Source organism: Nesoenas mayeri, assembly GCF_963082525.1.
Source record: "Nesoenas mayeri genome assembly, chromosome: 6".
NCBI classification, from domain to species: Eukaryota; Metazoa; Chordata; class Aves; order Columbiformes; family Columbidae; genus Nesoenas; species Nesoenas mayeri.
Genome location: NC_137545.1, coordinates 18,885,439 through 18,902,778, shown reverse-complemented (window position 1 = coordinate 18,902,778; position 17,340 = coordinate 18,885,439). Strand labels below are relative to the sequence as shown.

Sequence of the window (17,340 nt, the reverse complement as noted above, 5' to 3'; positions counted from 1 at the left end):
CTTGGGAAGGGAGAGGGGCTGCCGCTGCGCGGGAGGAGGCGGCGCGGCCGAGCGACTCCCCCATCCGGAGGGGACACCCCCACCCCGGGCTGCGGGGAGCCCGCCCGGCCCGGCTTGGCCCGCCCGTAGCAGAGGCGGCGGAGGGCGCGGGCTGCCGCCGTCCCGGGGCAGGGCAGGGGCGGGGGCACGGCGCTGCCCTCTCGCCGAGCGGGAGAGCGGAGCGAGGCGGGAAGCCGGGGCCGGGCGCCCGTCTACCTCCGGCCAGCCGGAGCCATGTGGAGCTGCGGGAGGACGACGGGGACTGTGGGGTGGGCCGCCCCGCTGCTCCTGCTGTGGCAGTGCCTGCCGACGGCGCGTTCCTACAACCTGGACACCCAGCACCCGCTGCTCTTCCAGGGAGACAACGGGACCCTCTTCGGGTACTCGGTTCTCCTGCACAGCCACGGCGAGGAGAGATGGTGAGTTCCCGGCCGGGCCGTCCCGTCCCCGCGAGTACCGTCGCGCCTTCTCCCGGCTCCGCCGGCCGTGGCCCCTCACGCCACCCTCTCTGCCCTGCAGGCTTATTGCGGGCGCTCCCCGGGCCAGCTGGCCCACCAACAGCTCGGTGACCAACCCCGGGGCCATTTTCCGGTGCCGGATCGGGAGAAGCACCCGCGGGCGGTGCGAGCAGCTCCAGCTGGGTGAGTCGGCGGCGGGGCGCGGGCGGGGAGACCCCGGCGCTGGGCCGTGAGGTGGGCGGGGAGGGTGGCAGCAGGGCCAGGGCGGCAGCGGGACGGGACGGTCCGTGCCTCCCCGTGCCCACCCGCCCTGCGCGCACCGCGGCTCCGCTACCTCCAGGGCTACGGGGGTTTCCCATGGGTCCTTTTCACATGAAACTGGCGTTTTCCTCTAGCTAAAGGGAGAGATCAACGCTATTGCTGAAGAGCAGCAACGATGGCACCTTTTTACCGTAGACAGAAAGAAATGCACCGAAACTTGGTTTAGTGAAGTCGCATGTGACAGCTCCCGTTCCCACAGTTTTCTTTCGCACCTTTCAGCACTCATTTCAACAGTTTCGGTCTGTGTCTCGTCCTTCTCAGCAGAAAGCTAGTTCAACTCTCGGAGCAGAGGGCAAATGCAATTAGCTCAGAGATGAGGGGGTGGAAGTGTGTGCCTAAATCGCCTTTTCTTCTGCAATGTCTTCCTTTCAGGGAAGCACCCTAAAGTAACTGTGAACCACAATCGCCTTGCAGATGGGTTTTCCCTGCTTGCAGATTTGTTGAAAAATTGAGTGTCAGGGAAACAGAGCTATTTTTGATTGAATCAATATTTCCAGCTCATGCATTTAACCTAACTTCTCTTTACCTGCCCAGTCCCCATGCTTGGGAGATGTAACTGGATATACTTTATCATCTTCCAAGAATTTGATATGCGTTTAAAAAGGAGAACGCTTTGCACTGGGTTACCATGAATATGTGTGAATTCCACCCCCCCCCCCCGCCCCGCCTTGCATACAGTGCTGTTCACTTTATCCCTGTGCTATGCATAGAAAACTTGCTGAACTTTCTGCCCTGCGGTGACCGAGACCATCCGATCCGTTACAACTATGAACTTGCCGCCCAGTAAGGATAAGGCGCGCGGGAAAGAGTTTTAAAAATATTTGAAACCAATGAAAGCGATAGCGTGCCATGACCTGATGGGCTTTCAGGACAGAACTCAGCATTCGGCGACAAAAATGTTGAAACAATTATTTGTTTACATGTCTATGTATAACACTTAGAACTGACAGGTTCTATCATTTTTTTTTTTTTCCTACACACAGAAATAAGAGTTATTTATTTTTGTAACTAAGCTACAAAACCTAAGATACTTCACTGGTGCATTAATGGTAACCACATAAGGAAAAGACAACCAGTTGCCCAGAGAAAGAACTGCAATTAAACTTATTCTAGGCCAAGTAGTTTGGTTTTTTGGGGTTAGTTGGTTGATTTTGGGGTGGGGTTTTTTTGTTTGTTTGGGGGTTTTTTTTGAGTAATTTCATTCCAACATTAGATCTATTGAAAAATGATACATAATGAAGAATTTTTTTTCTCCAACTGTTTGTTTGTAAGAGGAGGTTTGCAAAAGCCAAAGAAATCAACTAAAGTGGTGAAATAGCATATGCTAAGAGGCAATGAACCCCTCCTCCTGGATTGGAGGTAAAAATAGCCCTCCACTACATGGGAGAAGGGTAGAAAGTTTCAGGTTCTTTCAAAACTACATACAGCTGCAGTACTTCTCAACTTACTCATTTAGCTAGTGGAGAAACAAAATCTCTAACAAAGTAATAATGGGCTTTTCCTCAGCAGTTATGGGGATCCTAAACAAAATGATGCAATAAGTAAATGAAAATGTTTATGTGGTTCTAAAGGCATAATTTAACACAGCTTCTATTCCTGGGTTCAGAGGCTGTAGGTGTCTTGTGGTGCACTTTTAAATGGTGTCTTGTCCTGCACTTTTAAAAACACTGATACTATAAGAGTTTTTTGCAGAATGTTTGTTTCTCTTAGTGACACCTTTACATCACCAAGCTACGTTTACAGTATTTCTGAAGTTAAATAGATACTGAAAATAAGTGCTCTATTGTAAAACAGGGCAATGAGGTCAATGAAGAAGCCAAAGGCAGCTGTGGTGAATGGGATGTAAATGAAGTGGGATAGTATCTGAGGTTTGTTAAGCTTCTGCCATCCTGCTGAGTGGTCACAGAAATACACAAGGGAACTTGCAATTGCAAAGCTGAACTTAATTATCTCTTGTCTAACTCATTCAGGCTGTCAGCAACTTTTGGATGCAATGGTTTTATTGACACTGTCTTTCAGTCCCTGACCTCCTCGTTTTTCTGCTTGGATTCTTGCCAGCGACAAGTTTGGGTTCTGATCTTGTAGAATGGGTAATTTCCTTTAAAAAATGTGTAGAGATATATTTATTATATTGTTGGGACAGGCAAATTGTGGAATAGCTATTTCTATCTTTCTCTTAAATACTTGAATTCACTTTCCTTTCAGTAGAAGAAACTTTGAGATAAAAAGTTTCCAATTATGAGTCATGGAAATGTAGAGGTGACAACAGGCAATAGAAGTGGGCTTTTTTTTTTCCAAATGTTTGGTCTGTGTAATAAATGGACCTGAATTACTTGGAGGCATAAATATGTTAAAACACTTTGTTGCTATTTTTCACTGAAGTAGCCTTGAAACTGACATAACTAATTAATGAAGGATTCATGCACAATTAGGAAGCCTCTAATCACACAAAACTGCTGTTGTATTTTCTTATGTCACACATTCCTGTGTGCTTCTTTGATAGAGAAAGAGTTGCTGGGAACAGTCCTATGCTGTAGTCACTGCAGGATCTGGAAATAACTCATCCAGGCACACTTTGGAGAATTTTAATGTTGTTCAAGGTGTTGCAGGGATCCAAGCTGGTTTAAGAGCTGAGAGGAGCCATGAGATATACTAGCAAATCTTTGTCTTCCTATCCCCTTACTGGCATTGTTTAATCTTTCTCTGATTGCTGAATAGAGGGGTAACATTTTGTGAGTTTCTGTTAATGGTGTCAAGTATTCTGGACTGCTGATTTATTTGTATTTGAAGTATTTCTAAACGGTAAATTACTTTACATGCAGAGGTTTGTAATCAAGCTCTAGGCACAAACACAAGGTATAATGTTTCAGGTTTATTATTTTGGGCACTGTCAGTCTTCTACCAGTCTTCTAGGCTTTTATACTCCAGGACCTTGCCCATGTCAGTTTGGAGCAGTCGTAGGCTATTGCAGAGGGACTTGCACCAAGTCCTTTAGATGTTTTGACCGGTTATGTTTTGGACCTGGAAAACATTATATAAATTCTTTAACAAAGTTGCTCACAGATTTGAAACAGTTATTCATTGGCTAAAAATACAGGAAACAATTGATAAAATTTTTCATCCACTTAAAGAAAATAAAAAAGTTTTATCTACAAATGTACAGTAAATTCACTGCATGTTGTTTAACCTAAGGCCAGAAAGCTCTGTCCCAAGTTTCAGCCTTCTGGCCATTCCTTTGAGACCCTGCTACAATTAACCTATGAACAAATTGCCCTCTGGCTCCCCCAGCTGAATCCTTACAATGGAAAAGTGAACAATTAATTACTTTCCCCAAAAGGCTGACCTGTGACTTTGATTTCAGTAAGCTTTGCCTTTGGTAGTTTGGCTTTTTGATCTCACTAGCCTTGCTTGTACCCTGCCAGAGATCTAATCTGAAAGAGCCGCACTATTCTGAGGAAGACAGGACCTTCTGGGCCTCAGTCTGTTGAGAGTTCTAGAAACAGCTTGTGCTTTACTACAGTGTTTTGGGTAGAAGTGGTTGGAGGGACATAAGAGGGATAAGACCCATCAAATCTGTGAAAAGAGAAAAGATGCTGGGTGAATGAAAACAGAGTCTGATGAGGCCCTGACACCTGGGCACAGGATATCAGAAGGTTTGTCTTTGCAGTACACTGCCTCGTTTTAATCCATTAGTAATAGGACAAGAGGAGGTCTAGAGGATAAAAAGGATTGTGGGAGGTTGTTTGGCATGGAAAGCACTGGAGCAAGTTATATAAAACTGGTTTCTTAGATGACATTGCAGACATATGTATTACAGCTCTTGAGCCCAAAGCTAGAAGTGGCTTTATAAGTTGTGACCTCATTTATATGTGATGGTGCTGTTTCTGTGGATGCGTGCAGCGATAGCCACAGCGTAGCTTCCAGCTGTGCAATGTACACAGGCTGGGCAATTACTTATATCTCGGTGACTTTATGACAGCGCGTGCTCCTTTTCCCTGAGGCAGCCAAGCTGTCATGTCCTCTTGAGCTTGTGCAGTGCTGCTTGTGCAGAATATAGCATTTTCTCTTCTCGTTCAGTAAAGCTTTCATAATGTCGTACCCTGAGCAGGGGCCTATCATAGTGTCTGGGATGTCAAGCTCATGCTTCTCTCGCCCATAAAGGCTTGTAATTTCCAAGGTGGTTGAATACTTGCCAGTCAGAGAAAGAGAGGAGGGATAAGACAGCGGATCAGCAAAGGGCCAAAGTGAACTTGAATCAAGAACATGCGCTGGAGCCAAGGAAAAGAGGAGTACAGTCCAAAGAGTGTGAAGGAATGGTTGTGCTTTTTCTTGTTATGGACCTCTGAAATAGGCACAGGAATGAAGTGCTGAGACAAGCAAAACTTCCTCAGATCTCTCACATCATCATTATCTGGTCTTGTCTGACTTACTGACAGAAAGTCTCAGAAGGCCTCCTGAGATCTAAATTTATGACACTGGTCATAGAATGGAGAACTTCTTCCATTTCCTGCAAATTCACATACACTCTGTACAGTAAGTCCCAGGTAAGTCATTGTCATAAGAGGACAGAAAGCATTGCTAGAAGAGAGTTACCAGAAGTGCCTTTTGTGATTTAAAGGAGGATTAATTCTTACACGTGGAAGTGCAATAGAATTTTATTTTCTGTGGAGATTTCAACCGGATTAACATGCCCTGTAATTCATGCAAACTATGGAAGTGTCTCCCTTAGGAAGTGAGGAGTTCTATGTGATGTAACTCCGAAATTAAATTCCAAACCTGTGTCTGAAAATGGTGTATATTAAGTATGTGAAAGTTCATGTAGCTGACATTAGCCCAGTAGGAGAATTCAGAAGCTTATCTCTGAAACCTCGATAATTAACAGCCTGCAGAAAAATCAACTTTTTAGTAGATCTTTAAGGCATTTTACTTTGTGCTTGCCTTGGATTAAGACCCCACATGTTAATTACTGTTCATCAGGTGACCTACAGGAGTTATTAAATTACAATAACATAAAATCTCTTGGCCCAAAGACAATTGAATGTGATATTATTGTGAGTGCTAAGGTCGGTTCCTGTTTACTTGGATTCTGCATACTATTTCTTTGATGTCTCGGGGAAGGGCACATGGGGGAGGAAGTGGTAAAGAAGAGATGAAGAAGGATCAGATCCTCTTGACCCTCTCAAGGCTGTTATTTTTGGAAGAAGGCAGAGTATAGTTGCAGTGCACAGGGTACATTGCCCTCCCTGCAGTGTGGTGAGGGGTTCTGGACCGCACTACTCATGTCTCCATTGGGATGGGGAGAGAGCAGGATGGTTGGAAAAAGAAGTGGAGCGGTAGTACGGAAGTAGAAGAAAGCAAGGCTCCAGCAGTTTCTTCAGACAAATGTCAATTGCTTGGCCTATCAGAAAACAGTAAGGAACAAGCTCTGAAATAAGGATGGTTGTTGGGTTTTTTTCCTGCAAATGTTTCTCCTGATGTTTTCTTACCATCTGATAAAGAATTATCTTGATTCCAATAATCTGGTGTCTTCCAGTCCATGACATCCTAGGTATAAAATCATTGAAGTCATTGCTGGTTATGAGAGTGTTTGTAGCAAAGTCCATAGTCATTCATCTTTCTCCTGGCTACTGAATAGACGAGGTGTATTCCTTTGTTCTGTTTCCATACTTAATACTGTACAGTTGCATGTCCTGTGAAAGGAATTCAGCAAGTCCACTTATCTCTTTAATGCATTGGACTTTTTGTTTTTTTTACTGTCAAACCATGTCCCTGTCAGTATTGGTGCTCTGTTATCTGCACTGGTGCCCTCTTCTGGGTAACTAAACCCCTCAAACCTCAAAAGTTTCAGATTCACCAGTAACTGCATTGAATCTGGGAAAGCCTTAAAATTATGCAAAAGAGATTGTTCAAATGACATGATGTGCTTCCTTATTTTATAACCAGTTTTTTTTTATAAACTGTGTAATGCTGATGCATAGAAAATACTGGTTCAATAGTTTGGTTAATGCTTATTAATATGAGCATCCTACAAATTAAAAGCTTGCTTTATATGACTTAGAATACTTCTAAAATGTGTAGCTTCTCCTTATCATGGGTACCACTACTGCTTTGTAGAAGGAAGCGAATATTTGCTGCCTTGGCAATACTGTAGCCTGTTAGAAGAAATTTCACTATGTTCTTCAAGGTCTTAAAAAACAAAGAGCTACTGCTAAATAATTGCAACAGTGCAAGGTGTACACAGGACATGCATACATAATGATCTGACATCCCCAGTAGAGACTGCAGTTATATGCCCTTTATTTGATAGCCATTTGCAGTAGAGATCAATTTAAGGTCCTCTACCAATAGATCTGTGGTTGGAGATGCTTGCTTTAGGCTAGAGTTTAGGTAGTACTCAGGGATATTGTTTGTGTTTCCTATGAACTTTTAGGCTGAGAACACTTGCAAAGCCAGCCCTTAATCAGACTCAGTGTAATGTCACTTTCTATCTTAATTTCAATAACGATGGAGAAGCCAACCCTCACTGCACACCTCTCACGTTCAGAACCAGTGTGCTCCCTTTGGCTGCATGCCATCATACCTTTGGTCAAGAAGGTGAAAAGTCTACATGGCCTGTATAAGAGACAGGGGTCAGGTCCACCAAACCTGAGTTACTGCAGTCTCCCCATAGCGTCCTTGGGTGCTCCTGTTCCTCACCACGAGGCCCTTCAGCTTGTCTCCCTGTTCAGAGCATTGGTCTTTGTGTCCTAGGTGACCCCAGGGGAGAGCGCTGTGGGAAGACGTGTTTGGAAGAGCGTGATAACCAGTGGCTGGGTGTCAGCTTATCAAGGCAGCCAAAAGAAAACGGATCTGTCGTTGTACGTACCAACTGCTGGAGCTGCATGTCTGTTTGTCAGACTGCCTTCACCTTTCTTATGCTTCTGTGTCAAACATCACGTTTGTTTTTTATCTGTAGGCTTGTGGGCATAGATGGAAAAACATTTTTTACATAAGAAATGAACACAAACTCCCACATGGTATTTGTTATGCCATCTCTTCTGATTTTCGGACTGAACTGAGCAGAAGAATATGCCCATGCTATATAGGTAAGCGGAATTCTTGAGTCCTTTGTAGGGAAGGGTAAGATACATAATTGCGTGGTGCGGAGTTTATGAAGAGTCTGTGTTGCTCCGAGCAGGCTTTCTGCAGCCAAAGATTTGAAGATTGAGGACTAATTATACAAGCCCAACTTACGATCCAATTTGTTAGCAAGAGGTTTATCCCTTCAAAGAAAAGCTGCTTTCAACATGCAAAAAAAAAAATAGTTTAAACAGGGCATCAGAATACTTGCTCCTTGGACTGGATCACTGAAGGATGTGTGCTTCCCAAAACCAGGCCAGCAGAGGACATCCCTCCTTTCTTCCTTTCCTCTGTCATTTGCTCACTCTGCTCAGCAGGGTGCCTCACAGCAGAGCAGCACTAATACCCACAGGTGGTTGTTGCCGTCCGCTCCTTAGCTTGGTACAAAACTGCTGTGGTCTCTTGACTCAGCGCATGTCACTGTTAGAGAATCACAGAACGTTAGGGATTGGAAGGGACCTCGAAAGATCATCTAGTCCAGTGCCCTGCCAGAGCAGGAACCTTACTTGCCTCCTGCCAAGGCTGCTGCTGTGGTATGAGACCTTCAGTGGTCCTTCCCCAGAGGACCGCAGGAGCAGAATGAGTCAGGATCTGAAGCTATCATTGAATGAGTCCATCCCTACCTTCACTTTCATACCCGCCTCCCAGCCAGGAGAAGGATCTCGTGACCCTGCCCCTGGCCCAGCACAAGGAGGAGCTGACAGTCTGGCCTTTCCATGCAGACCAGTGAAGTGATGCCATCAAACGCTGTCCTGCCATTGGCTTTGGAGACTGTTATGAGCATGGATGAAATTGTGCTTCTGTCTTTGGTGACTTTGAAGTGAACAAATCTGTGGAAGAAATGAAGGGGGAACCCTGGTGGGAGGCAGTTAGCAAAGAAAAGCAGGAAAACAGATCTGAGAGAGCTGGATGTAAAGACAGCTGCTAAGGATGATAGATACTAATGTGTCTAGGATATCCATAACACAAGCATTTCCTTCAAAGCTGTAGTGGAGCATCAAGACAACTTCTATCGAGACACATAAGCCTGCCAATCAGATTATGCCTGAATTATACACAGAGTGGAGGGGAAAAATTAAGCTTATATATCTGTGCTGCTCCAACTATTCATGTTATGTCATGTGGCATATTACTTTCATGGAATAATTTAAAAAGAAAATTACATCCTTTAAAGTCACAAGATTTCAAGGGCAGCTGTGATCAAGTGATAACACCATGCCTTGAATTTGTTACAATAGTATATTGAAGTCAAAGGCTACACAGTGAAAACCAGTGAGTTTGGTTCTATTACAGAACCTATAACCAGTGCTGTGTTGTTTTGTTTTTAACTTGTCTCAACTTCTGTTGAAGACCTAGTAACAAATTCTGAGACCACAGGCTTCTCATCCTTTTTAATATTTCTTGTCCGTTTTCAGATCATGTACGAAAGTTTGGAGAAAACCACGGGTCATGCCAGGCTGGAATCTCTAGTTTTTATATTGAGGTGTGTATTGAAGATACCAAACTTCTCTCTCTCACTATATATGTATACACTTACATATATGTATAGATATGCATATATATATACATAGAAGTATGTATGTAAGTGAAGACATTAACACTGTCTTTTTTTGTGGGAGAGAAAAAGCAGACTTTTCTCATTTATTTTTCATTGAATCTTGATAAGACTTGCATGATAATTCCCAACTAACACTTACACGTTTTATTCCCAAGAATACTTTTACACCTTACAAAATCCAAAATTACTTTTCATTTGGAAAAAGAGCATGACTGTAACAGATTATGAAGTTTTATTATCCTGTCTTTGTTGTAACATCAACACTAATAATGCCTACTTTCTTGCTTTACAGAGTAATATTCTGTATTATTTAATTTCTATTTTGCCCTAAGATTGTGATTTCTAAAAAACTCTTTTGAGAAGAAAATATTCTGTTTGTTGCTGTCTTAAGTTGTTTACAGCTTGAAGTTTTTAATAACTATGTTTTAGAAAGTCTGAAAAATGTTGTCTCTGATCTAGTGCTAATCTCCCAGCTAGATGCATCTCCAGTAGAGTTCACAGGAGATGTAAAGAAAAGCATTTGACTTATTTTGCTTATGTTCATGAATATTTACATATGAATAACAAGGCTTTGTTTTATTTTTGTTTTAGGACTTAATTATAATGGGAGCCCCTGGATCATTTTATTGGACCGGTTCTATTTTTGTGTACAATACAACCGCAAATACAATCCATGCCTATACAGATTCAAATAACCAAGTGAAATTTGGCAGTTATCTAGGTACTTTAAAAATGTTTAATACTTTGAAAAAATATAAGTCAAAGAATTAGCTGAATAGCTGATCTTGGAGTGCACAGTGTTTATCAGTGATTTCTTTATTAACTCCAAAAGCAACAGTTCTAAATGTGTTCTGATTTTGTTAAATATTATTTAATTACAAGTGTTGCTCTCTGCTCTTTTTACATGGAAGCTTCTCAAACACTGGATTTCTGGTTTTATCATTTCTTAATTTAGAAGGTGTATATATGCTTCTGATCAGCAATGGTTTGCACTTCACTTTTAAGTCTGAAATGCTGCCAAGGGCTTTCATAGCAAAAGACAATGATTTTGCATATAACAGAAATATGAAGAGTTTGTTATAGTGAAATCTGCAAGGAAACAAGTCTTAATTGCGTTGTCAATAAGGGGAAATATGCTATGATCTTAAGAGACAGACTTGCCTCTAATCATGATTCATTTTCAACCATATCTTGGTCTTGATACATGTAAGGGCAAACCTTATCTACAAATGTATTCAAAGAAAGCCATGAAGCTCCTACTGATGTACCTAAATCCAAGTAATTCACTGAATTTAGTGCTAGAATTTGTAAGGGTTTATGCCAGGAGCCATCAGCAGCCTCAGTTTTCTTGCTACACATTAAGAAAGGTTTGTCTGTCCTTCCCAAACTCCTGAGCAAGAATATTTTTGCTTGTGACCACTGATTTTTGCATTTTCCCATTCATAGATCTGGTTCATGTAGATAAACATTTCCTGTTTCTGATTTCCCTCTTTCGATAATAGGAAACAGACATACATTATGAAATAACTGTTATGAAATACAAAGTGCTTCAGAATTTGGTACTGAGCCTTGCAAAGGCTGTGATTTGGCTCTACAGGAAAGTCGTGCAAAAGTGATGCTGGATGGGAAAAGGCGATCAGATGCTCAGATCACTGTGGTTAACCAGTGACATTTCTTGAGCTTTCATAGGACAAAAGAAAAACTTCAGAGAGTGCTTGCTTCAGCTTTCCAGTAACCATCAGTAGACCAAATATTGCAGCTGTCTGGGGAAAAAAAGCTCATTCCAGGTTTCTGCTCCTACAAGTATAAGAGTGAGAATTTCTGTAATGAACAAGTCAAGTCATAGATAACCAACAACCAGACACAGGCAAGGGGATAAAAGCCTGCGTGAGCACTGTGCAGGGAAGCACATCCTGCACACCTGGCCGGCCAGGGCCTAGGATCAGCTGGGGTTTGGTGCACCAGCCCTTGTGCGGGGAGCTGGTGCAGCAGCCGCACGCTGGCTTGGCAGAGCCGTGTGTCCTCTGAACTCACCTTTTCTACAGGAAAGTGGAGAAAGGGGCCATTAGCTTATCTGTGTGTCTCTACAGTAGCAGCTCTGATCAACCTTAAATTTTGCATTGTTCCACGCTACCTAAACCTCCACTTTGTCCCCTTGTGATAATACATCATGTGGATGAAAAAATTTAAAGATACCTTCCCACAGCTTTGCTTCTCTCTCATCTTTGGCATTGTTTAAGGCCAAAATCTATTTAGAGTTAATTCTGTTACTAGTTTTGGTTTTTGTTTTTTTATTTTTTTTTAAGTCTGAGTTTGCTTCTCCCTTAAATGAACAAAAATATCTTTACCAAGTGGTGGAAGTATACTGTGACCAGAATGTAATTCAAGCACATAACTAGACATAATGACCTACTTACGCTATCCTTCAGGTGGGGACTGAGAAGTTGGCTTTATTTACATTTGTAATTAAACTGTCAAAGAGTAATAGTAAACAAATTGGAGATTGCAGGAAGAGTGTGCAAAAGTTCCGTAACATTTTCCATAAATTGGAAGAAACAAAACTGTTTAAGTACCAGACAATTAAAAGAAAGAAGGAAGTTAGAAAGAGAAGCTGGTAATACAGAACTTCTGGTAATATTTCCTTGACTACTTCAGAGTATGTTGGAGATTAATAACTGACTTCTTCAAACAGAAGTAGATATGTAATGTGTTTCAAATCAATTGGGCCTGGTGAAAGAGTAACCTTAGGCTCTTAACATACTGCCTTAAAGAAATCACAAAGTAATGCACAGTTTCTCTGAGGAACCAGAGGGTGACAAATGACAATTGAGAAAACTGAAAAACTACTAGTGGTAAACAGGAGAGAATTCTGGGGTTGGAAATAAAATTTTGTTTGACTACACCTTTAAATTTAAAGGGTCAATTATGTGATTCTCCACCCACCAAACATAATTAAATGTTAATAAAATAATAAATAAAAATATAAAATAATAATAACAACCGCCTGCATACCATGATAAAAATGAGGACTATCTGATTACTGTACTTTTTGTGTGTGTTTGGCTTTTGCTGTTGTTTGGTTTGGGTTTTTTGTTTAAGTTCAGAATTAGCAATATTTACACTTCAGCAGAACCAAAATAACTAGAAAATAAAGGTCAGAGAAGGTAAATTAAGGTTCATCCACTTAAGCTTAATTTTTTTGTTAAATAATTAAAAACTAGGTGTTGATCTTTAAATGATAAATTGTCTTGTTCACATCTTTTAACTGAAATTATGAAAATAAAAAGCTGGGTTAATGAGAACTTGAATTCTAGACAGTTGTCTTCACAGATTAAAGACTTAAGGCTTGTTCTCATCTGATCCAAGATGATTTTTTCATTTTCCCTGCATGCTGTGAAAATCAACAGTCATGCAGTAATTGTGAGAGAGCAGAATATGTTAACTGTCTTCCCTGTTTCAACTTCGCCATAATGTATTTTGGAAAGAGTAAGGCTGACTTCTGCATCTACAGACTAAGGCGTTAGCCGCCAGTTTGCAATTCTGTGGCTGGACGTCTGCACCAAAATATGGTCCTGTTTAAGAGCTGTCGCCATGTACAGAAATACTTTGTTATGTAGATTCATATACAAAAGCTGATGCAACTTTTTCTTGTTATATAATCAAGCTTTTGCTCCAGTTTGTTCCTGACATTTTTTTATGTATATATCCCCAGTGCTCTGTGTGTGTGTGCACATACACACACATGCCTGTAAGTAGCACTACGTTTCATTTTTCTGCGGTCCAGTAAAAAAAAGTTAAAGAGTAACAGCTGAATCAAGTTTTTCCACATTGGACTGTATGGGCATTTGGTCAATTTTATTTGTATTACAATATGGACTCACAGAACAATATGTATTAACAGAAGGTATCTGCAGCTTATTTTATTGTCTTTTAAAGTATGGCAAATAATTGAGATCCTGGAAAGAAACGAGTGTTTCTGACACTTGTTGCTGCTTGCTGGAACTTACCATTTGTATTGACCTTTTGCTTATATTTCAAAAATTTTCTTTTCTGTTTTCATTGCTAACTTGCATGAAGTCTGAATGTCAGACTCACAATAATTTGTAGTGTCGACAGCTTTTATACGTCATGCTCCCATATTTTTTTATTTATAGAGCATTTACAGTGTTGAATAGTGTATTTCTAATTTACAGGATACTCTGTTGGAGCTGGGCATTTTCTGACATCAACCAGTACAGAAGTAGTTGGAGGCGCCCCCCAACAGGAGCAGACTGGTAAAGTAAGAGATTGTCTGTACTATTGGTTTGAAGAATATGCCCCCACATACCCAGCCGTGATTTTCCAGTTTAGATTAACGTATTAAAGACAAGTGTCAGAAATGTATGATTTCTCACGGGGAAAAAAGTCTAAAAAGGAATGAGGCAAGATAGTGTAGGTAACATTGCTGTGAACTGTGGTGTTAAGGAAAGGTACAGATAGGGAATAGTAAACAGCTTGTACCTTGTGTGTTGCTTTACTGATTCTCTGAGATGTGATGTAAAGAAGGCACAGGAAAGTATTTCAGATTATGTTCGCTGAACTTCACTTATACTTTCTTTTCATTTTAGGCATACATCTTTAGCATTGAGAAGCAACTAAATATTCTATTTGAACTAAGGGGTAAAAAGGTAAAGATTTCATGCTATTCATGGAATTTCTTGCATGTCTTGATCAAAATTTGAAGATAATGTGATTTCGTGTTTGCACACAGCTTGGTTCTTACTTTGGAGCTGCAGTTTGTGCTGTGGACCTGAATGCAGACGGCCTCTCAGACTTGCTAGTTGGTGCTCCAATGCAGAGTACCATCAGAGAAGAAGGAAGAGTTTATGTCTATATCAATTCAGGTTCTGTAAGTATTTTCTATTAAAAATGCATAGTAACACAGTCATTCTAGTATAACAAGCTAAGAGGAGATTTCCTCTCTTATCATACAATATTTCAGGATATAGGGAAACCAGCTCTAGAACCTCAATGACAGTTCCAGCAGGACTGTGTAGCACCCCTGCAACGGCTGTGTAAACTTCAATGGCTGTGTAAACTCCAATGCACCGTTCCTTGGGCTGGTGTTAGAACTGAGGACGGGCTGGTTTTCCTTCACAGTAACTTCAGGTGGTGGCTGCCTGCCACTGTAGCCTCTGAGCGAGCTCTCCTCTGCTGCCATGCTTCCCACTGAGCTGACATGTGAAGAGTAACTGATTTAGCACTTCAGAAACAAACAGGCAATGAAAAATTTGTGTGCAGTTAGTAGTATAATTCAAGAAAGAGACTGGTAGTCTCCAGTTTGGCAAATAAAGTATCTGGACAGATTCTGCATTAGAATTAGCTTCCTTTTATTCAAGGATCAGAAGTGAAAGTATAATCACTATTTTTTGTGGGCTTTTGAATTTGGCTGGTGTGGTATATTTTATCTTCCTGTCTTATTTTCCTTCCTCTCCACGCTAATACATATTTATTCTCTTATGCCTGCCATTAGCATTTTCTTAATATGTTTTCCTTACAGAGAACTGAGTCGCTCCAGGATACCTACAACTACCTAAGGCACACACAATAGCTCTGAAGCAGCTACTGTTTACTACCTTTTTAGCAAACACAGTTTTCACAGAGCAGTAAGCCCCTGTATTCTGATATGTTTGCCGCTCTTTACAGGTGTTTGCTGTAGGAACACATTGCTGTTCTTTTTCTTAAAGAGCAACTTTCTTATTCTTCATTATTCTTAATACTAAATGCTGTTAATTATCTTTGGTAATGCTTGCTTCTGCACCAAGGAGCTCAATAGGATTATATATTAGCATCCAAGGAAGTTTTAACATTTTAAGTAATATTCCAGGTGACCTGGAAGACACTTTGTTAATGCGCCATTGGTTCTGTTTTCCTTCAGGAAGCAAAGATGGTAGAACTGAACATGGAGCTCAGCGGGAGTGACTCATATGCAGCCAGGTTTGGAGAGTCCATAGCCAACCTAGGAGACATAGATAATGATGGTTTTGAAGGTAAGTATATAAAGAAAATCCCTTGGGTTTAGTTCTCTCTGAGCAGTGGACTGTCATGATAAACAGGAGGATTATGGAAGCTGAGAAGTCTTTCAGTTGGTGACTTGACCTTTCTTTTCTAGGACACTGATTTGAAATATAGCTATTTCACAGTCATTGATGTGTAATACCAACAGATTAAGTTCTATTGCTTTAATTAAGTATGCATTAGGTGATAACATACTCTGAGACAACAGCTGGGGAACAATTTGGCAATTTTTTAACATCATAAATTAAAAAAATACATTGAGTCAAGATCTACTTCTGTGTCACCAATAGGAAGTACTAAACACATGGGAATATCAAAAAGAACTTGCAAGTTGGGAGACTGTTGTGGGATTCTTCCCACTCAGCCCCTCAGGTGACAGGGATTGCCTAGAACAGGCTGTCTGGGTGGGAAGCACAGAGAACAAGGGGAAGGACTTTGATGGCCATGCCCCTGTAGTGAATTCAAAATGTTAATGGGGCTCTGAGGGACCTTTTTCTTCCTGTTGTCTATACAGGAAGGTCTGTTTCAGGCACATGAAATTAAATGCCTAAATAGAAACAGAAACTGTTATCCCTCCCTTCCCAGTGCCCAGGCTGAAGCAGCCTCTCTGAATATGATGAGATGTGGGCTGAAATTTCCATTGATGTTTTTCAGGTGGAACCTGCTTAGAGGGCAGAGAGATTCAGTCTCCAGATTTGTGTCTAACCTCTGTAATAAGCGTTAAAGAAATAGACACTGAAAAGAGAATGTCATGTGAAAGTTACAGCTAAAAGGGTTGTTAGTTAAAGGAAACAGATGAAAGGATCTAAGAGTTGTTACAACATCTAGAATGACTCTCATGGCCTTCTACTTCCCTTCTGCTTCCAGTCAGGCTGCCTAAAATGTATTTATAACAGAAAGCCCCGTGGTCTGCTGCTCCCAACTTCTTTTCTTCCAGACCACACACTGGCTGTTCAGGCCACCTGCAAACCCACTGCTGGCCGGGAGGGCTCTGGCTGGGTTGGAGACAGGTAGAGAGCGCCTGGCCCAGCACCCCCGTGCATCTTGTCATGGTTTCAAACACGTGGGAATGGCTGGTATTCCTGCCTGGAAAACCAGCATGTGCTCCCCTCCAGCAGAGGGGCAGGTGCTGTAGGCTGCGTAGGGGTGGGATAAAAATATGACAGGCATTTTCTACTATTCAAAATTCGTAAATGGTTTTAGTTTTTCCATTATCAAAACGTAGACTGTAGGCAGGGAGCTTACATCCACTGTGCAAAAACTGTCAGCTTTTTCTGGGCTCTATCTTTACCAAGTACATGTCTGTCTTCATGCTTTTGAATTACCCTTTTTATTTGCACTTATCATCCAGGGTCCTTTCACTCTTCCCTTTGTCTTGTGTTCTTGCTCCTGTTCCATAACGTGCAAATCTTGGAACAGTCACTCTCTTCTTATCTGGCCTCCTTTTTCCTTACTCATCTTCCTTTTTTTTCCCTTCTTTGCTACCTGTCCCTCCAACTCCTGATAAATTCAGTGTCTCCTGCTTTGCATTACTTTCACAATTTTATACACAGGTTTCAGTTTTTGTCCCAAAACATTTGCGAACTGCAAAGGAAAAGAGTATCTAAATGTAGGGCTGGAGAACAGGGAAGTGAAATCAAATTAATAGCAACATAGTAAAGTAGATGCACGACACAGGATATAATGCAAAATGGGCATCCTAAACCTGCAGGGGAAGGCAGAGCAAGCAAGTGGATTAGCTTTTGAAAGGAGCAAAAACATTGAAAAAGTGGAGGCAATATTGAGAGT

At 41.5% G+C, this 17,340-nt stretch overlaps 1 protein-coding gene across 1 annotated transcript in view; it reads left to right on the top strand.

The window, feature by feature from the left end:
• Window positions 1-250: 250 nt before the first annotated feature.
• ITGA4 (integrin subunit alpha 4) overlaps window positions 251-17,340 on the top strand; it is a 36,703-nt gene continuing 19,613 nt past the window's right edge. Inside the window, exons 1-10 of the mRNA XM_080347140.1 lie at window positions 251-458; window positions 559-680; window positions 7,569-7,675; window positions 7,774-7,903; window positions 9,353-9,420; window positions 10,087-10,216; window positions 13,689-13,774; window positions 14,103-14,162; window positions 14,246-14,383; window positions 15,413-15,524. Of these exons, the coding sequence (XP_080203266.1) occupies window positions 274-458; window positions 559-680; window positions 7,569-7,675; window positions 7,774-7,903; window positions 9,353-9,420; window positions 10,087-10,216; window positions 13,689-13,774; window positions 14,103-14,162; window positions 14,246-14,383; window positions 15,413-15,524 (1,138 nt within the window). The 5' untranslated portion in view covers window positions 251-273. The remainder of the gene's footprint in view (window positions 459-558; window positions 681-7,568; window positions 7,676-7,773; window positions 7,904-9,352; window positions 9,421-10,086; window positions 10,217-13,688; window positions 13,775-14,102; window positions 14,163-14,245; window positions 14,384-15,412; window positions 15,525-17,340) is intronic.